This window comes from Acanthisitta chloris, unplaced genomic scaffold, assembly GCF_000695815.1.
Source record: "Acanthisitta chloris isolate BGI_N310 unplaced genomic scaffold, ASM69581v1 scaffold38846, whole genome shotgun sequence".
Classification (NCBI taxonomy): Eukaryota; Metazoa; Chordata; class Aves; order Passeriformes; family Acanthisittidae; genus Acanthisitta; species Acanthisitta chloris.
In genome coordinates, this window is record NW_008677158.1 from 1,431 (window position 1) to 6,472 (window position 5,042).

The window sequence follows — 5,042 nt, forward strand, 5'->3', positions numbered from 1 at the left end:
GAGACACATCACACACCCAAAATGATTCTTTGAGATGTCATAGCATTGCAGAAGTAGGGTGATGTGTGTGCAGTAGTTTTGTTGCTTGACCTTTCCTACCTTTTTCATGAATCAACATCAATTTTCATTTCAGAAAGGAGGGAGTAGAAGTAGTTGCTCTACGTTTCACATGATTGTAACAAATGTGCAGGTTATTTCACATAATTCACTCCATAGGGATCAGAATCTAAAGTGCTAAAAATGCTTTGAGTAGCAATTACTCACTCCTGATGGAGATCCTGGTGGTATGTGTAGTCTGCTATGAGTATTAAATGTAGTGAGTGTCTGTGTTAGTGCTTATATGAAGTAGGGATATAATATGATTGACCTTAAAGACTGAAGAAAATTGGATGCAAAATGATTTTCAATAAACTGGGTACACTGTTAAATCATTAGGACTCCTTTTTAAAAGTATCTAAACCTTTTTTGAACTCTGTTCCTAATGCAATTCACAGAGCATTTCTGGACACAGGAGAAGCATGTGCAGCATAAAGCACCCCCTGAAAAGCACATGTCCTTCACATGTGCCCAGGCTTCTGTTGCCACACACAGCACACACCAGAAAGGGAATTCGATGCTTACCTTTATTTTGGTGCTTCCTATAAAATCCATCACTGGCATGGTCCTTTTCCCAGTGTTTTCCCAAAATACTTTTGTTTCTTCTTCAGTGGTCAGAATGAAAGGTGCTTTCTGGTATAGGAAGTGAAATAGTCATAGATTGTGTTTATTCATGTCCATTTTCCATAGAGGATCTTTGAGAATGGTGGGTAAACTGGAGAGGAGTGAAGAGAATGGGGAGAGATTTCTGAGCAGCTGGGGCTGCTGGCACGAAGAAATGGATCCTAAGAAACCCCCCAACTACCTTCATTTAGCAAAGAGATCAATCCTGAGCTGTCCCAGCTATTAAGTATATGTGTGTACCTGGAAAGATTGGCAGTTTTTGAGTTAAAGACCTTTCCATGATTTTTCCAGTATCTTTGTTTCTGAGGCCCAGAGTCAGTAAGTACTGCTGGTGAGGCAAGGATTCAGCCCTCTCTGGCAACAGATGAATTCCAGGAGGATCTGGCATGGGGAAAGGAAAATAATTTCCATTGTCATTTTTTTTCAGTTGTAAGAAAAGTATAAGAAGTGAAATGTACTCCAGAAAGCTTGCCAAAACAAAGGTGGCCAAATCAACCCATTCAGCTCCAACTAGGTTTTGAACTTCCTGTCTTCTGTGGTGTCCAGTCAGGTTTTGAATATCTCTAAGGCAGTAGACTCTACAATCTCTGGGCATCATCTTCAGTGGTTTGACCACCCTCAACGCTTTTACCTAGATTTCCATTTATGCCCACTGCTTCTCATCATGCCATTGAATGCTGCTGAGAAGATGCTACTTCCATCTGCCTGCCTTCCTTTCATCAGGTGTTTATACATTTTGATGAAATGTATGTATTAGTCAATATTTTGTATTTTAGTTTCAGAAAATGCCTTATCGTTATGTTTTGGGTAGTGGAGAGAGGCAGTGTTTGACTTTGAAGTTGTCAGGTGCAAACTGTTCACAGAATTGCAAGAATTAAATATCCCCATCATCTAAGGTTTGAAGTGTGCTTCCTTTTGCATAACTGAGGACTGGGATAAGTTCAGCAATTGAGTGGATTAGCTGAATTCAGACATCCCCAAGGGTGGTTATACCTTACTTTTCATCCAGAGTAACAATAGTTCTGATGTGTTTTGCCATGGAAGGCAGAACTTAAAATCTGCTAATGGTTAAACTGAAAACTTTTATTTACCACCATAAATCAGCTAACCAATACTGGATAACAGACAGTAAGATCTAGATATTGAACCCGGGATACCCAGTGCAAGCTGTGAGCATAGAAGCAATTTGTCTGCTTGAGACTGACAAAACTGATGGATGTTCCTAAAAGCCATACTTATGTGATGTATAGACTGAATAGAGACATCTCAAGCTATTGGGGTTACTGATTTTTTTGTATTTTTAAAAATAGTGATACAAAAATATTGCAACAAATTACAGTAGAAAGATATGCATGCCAAAATGTCAAATGAAGATATAAAGAACATTTACAAGAGCACTTAAATGCCCTTCAGGTAAACTCACAGTGAGACTTGAGCACTTAAAATGCAGATGGTATTAAGACCTATTGTACTGATGAATAATTCCCTGATTCTTTACTTCTGTGACATATTGATGCACGTAAAAATTTGCCACAGATGAAGAGGTTCGCATCAAGCAGCAGAATAATCAGTTGTGTCTGCTTGTTAGAAATGTGTAAGACAATAAGCTGTTTGGACCTGTGAAAAGTTCTGTACAGAAAGTTGAGGAGTTCCAGCAGAAGTTGTTAGGCAGCTTTGCCTGGAAGTCTAGAACACAGCTGCACAGATCTGTTCTTACTCACCTCACTGGCCTCTAAGAACCTAGCTGGACTGCAAAATGTAGTGTCCATGCTTCAAAACACCCTGGCCAAGTGGTCTTTTATGAAAAATATAGTGGAATTTGTTTCTCTTTTTTGTTTTGTACTTGTCCCTTGGTCCGGTCAATCTGTACACTCTTTGTAAATGTGAAAGAAGAGTTCACACCCTGGGTTCTAAGGCAGAGTCAGTTTATTTTGGCTTGAGCTGCCACTGGAGAGGGATCCTGAACAAAGCAACCCCTGGGCCTTTATACCCTTACAGTCTGTGCACTCAATCTTCACACATTCTTCACATGCCTTGCATGTACCTCTTGATTCAATGTCGATTTATGGTTTGGAGTCTTCTAACACCTCATGGATTTTTTTCTCCATGTCCATGTGCCATTAACTGTTCTTATCTTCCAGCCTGGGGCAGCCTTGGGGTCTCAACTCTTCTCTGAAGATAATCAGTCTTTCCCAGTTTCCTCCCCTGCTTAGCCATTCATGCTAACAGAGTTCATTTAAAGTTCACCTACACTAAGTGACCCACTCATGCTAAGCTGTAAGCAAGTTACAATTAAACTTAAACCTATACAATTAATTTCTAATATTCTACAAGTAAACTTATATTAATCCCCAACAATAAACTCCTAGTTTGCATCTAGCACCTGGCTTACAGTGCAAGTTCTGCCTATCTCAAGGCCACAAAAGTTTCCTCACCACCGATGTTTGTTGGCTTATTCCCTTTTAATAAGGCTCTTGGTGCTTCTGTTCGAGTCAGCCTGATATATGCCAGTAATATTACTGTATACTCTGCTGTGATACCCCTGCCTTGTAACCAGGCAAATACCCATCCACAAAGTAAGTATCAGAAGGGGAAATCTTTTGCTCTTTCTAGCATCTTTCTCCAAGTCTTAGCGGATGACCCAATCCACCCAGCTGGGAAGTCACTGTGGTCTGATGGTCAGTTATGAGCTGGTAAGTCACAGGGGGACGAGGGGAGCATATGTGCAAAGTATGAGGTTAGCTGATACATGAAATTTAGATAGGATAAATTGACTGATTTCCAGATAGTTGACTTGATACGAGAAGCTCAGGCCAATCCTGCCTCTATTTGTCTTACCTAAGGACTAGAGACCTTTCTGGCAGGTCAAATATCACTGTTTTGAAGCATTTCAGTATGATATTTTTAAGAGGCCATACCACACTACAGACTGCATAACGGGGTAAAATAAACAAAAGTAAGCCCTGCTTGTATATAATAGGTAGTAATTTATAATTATGCAGTGAAATTATTAAATGAAATACAAATTGAATAAGCCTCACGCATATCCAGGCTAGTCGTAAAAACGTGGTTTACAATATGTAGTACGCTCGCTCCTCAATCCTATGCTTCATGATAATTGCTGTATGGCTGCCTCTGATAGCATCAAACACTTCAAAATATACATATACTTTGCATATGGCAAAAACTGACCGTCAAACTGGACAATGAAAGAGCAACAGCATGACTTACATCTTACAAGTGTCAACAGAATTTATAAATGGATTATTTCCACTAGCTCACTTTTACATTCAAATAGGAGTCTAATCATCCTTGGTGAACACACTTGATTGCAACTTCCGTTGTTGCACTGAGCTTAGCAATTTTGTTTGAAATGCAATGAAATGTATATGGAATACTGCAATAAGTTACCACCTTGCTATCAGTAGCTCTTGGAAAGTATAAAAAAAATCTAAGATGGCAATACCTAATGCATTATAATATGTACGTAGACACTATATCTACATGACTAGGAAAAAAGAAAACCCTGCTTATGAAACAACAGATTTCATTACTTCAATCTGTTCCTACTCTGAGCAGTATATACACTTCTACAGCCTGTGAAGGCAGAGGTTACTGTGTGATATACACATACATAACTGTAGTAAAACAGTATTGCTGTATTATATACAGTTAGAGCTATACACAGTTCTACACAGCACATCACATTTTGGGCTCCAGCAGATTGAATTTTGGGTTTTTTTCAACACATTGATGAATGAAGATTTGTCCTCTCTTAAGCAGCTTCTTCAGCGGAGCAATCAATGCCTGCATAAGTAAACTTCTCATATAGAGTAGTATTCACATAGGTCTGTGAAAAAAATAAGCAGAAAGAATGTGATGCAAGGTGCATTACCTCAAGAATCCTAAACAATAGTGAATTTATTCATGGCCTAATTATTTTCTAACGACTCATTCTTACCTTCCTTTCTTCTAACATCCTGTTCAGTGACACCAGTATCTGAGCAAATGATGGTCTTTCATATGGTTTCTCTCTCCAGCACTGTCTCATTAGATCATACCTTTAAAAATCAAACACCAGCATTTGATAGTTTAGATACATAGGTTAAAGCTACGCATTCATGTTATCAGAAGATTGCACACATTTCATTTTTCAGACGAAAATATATTTATACATAGATGGGGTTACATTTCCCATGGCTGGTTGCTGTCTGAAAAGAGTTCTATTTTTCTCTGGAATAATTGAAAAGCTCTCTTTGTGCTAAAGCCTAGCCATGTTGTGTAAAGAACATGATATTTGGCAGGAGCAGAGACCCTGGGAA

General features: G+C 38.9%; 1 protein-coding gene across 1 annotated transcript in view; it reads right to left on the reverse strand.

Annotated features, from left to right (window-relative positions):
• Positions 1 to 4,495: 4,495 nt before the first annotated feature.
• The window catches only part of TEK (TEK tyrosine kinase, endothelial), a gene marked incomplete at its 5' end in the record, with an annotated part of 9,792 nt that continues 9,245 nt past the window's right edge, over positions 4,496 to 5,042 (reverse strand). The window contains 2 exons of the mRNA XM_009076394.1: positions 4,496 to 4,570; positions 4,682 to 4,781. Of these exons, the coding sequence (XP_009074642.1) occupies positions 4,496 to 4,570; positions 4,682 to 4,781 (175 nt within the window). The remainder of the gene's footprint in view (positions 4,571 to 4,681; positions 4,782 to 5,042) is intronic.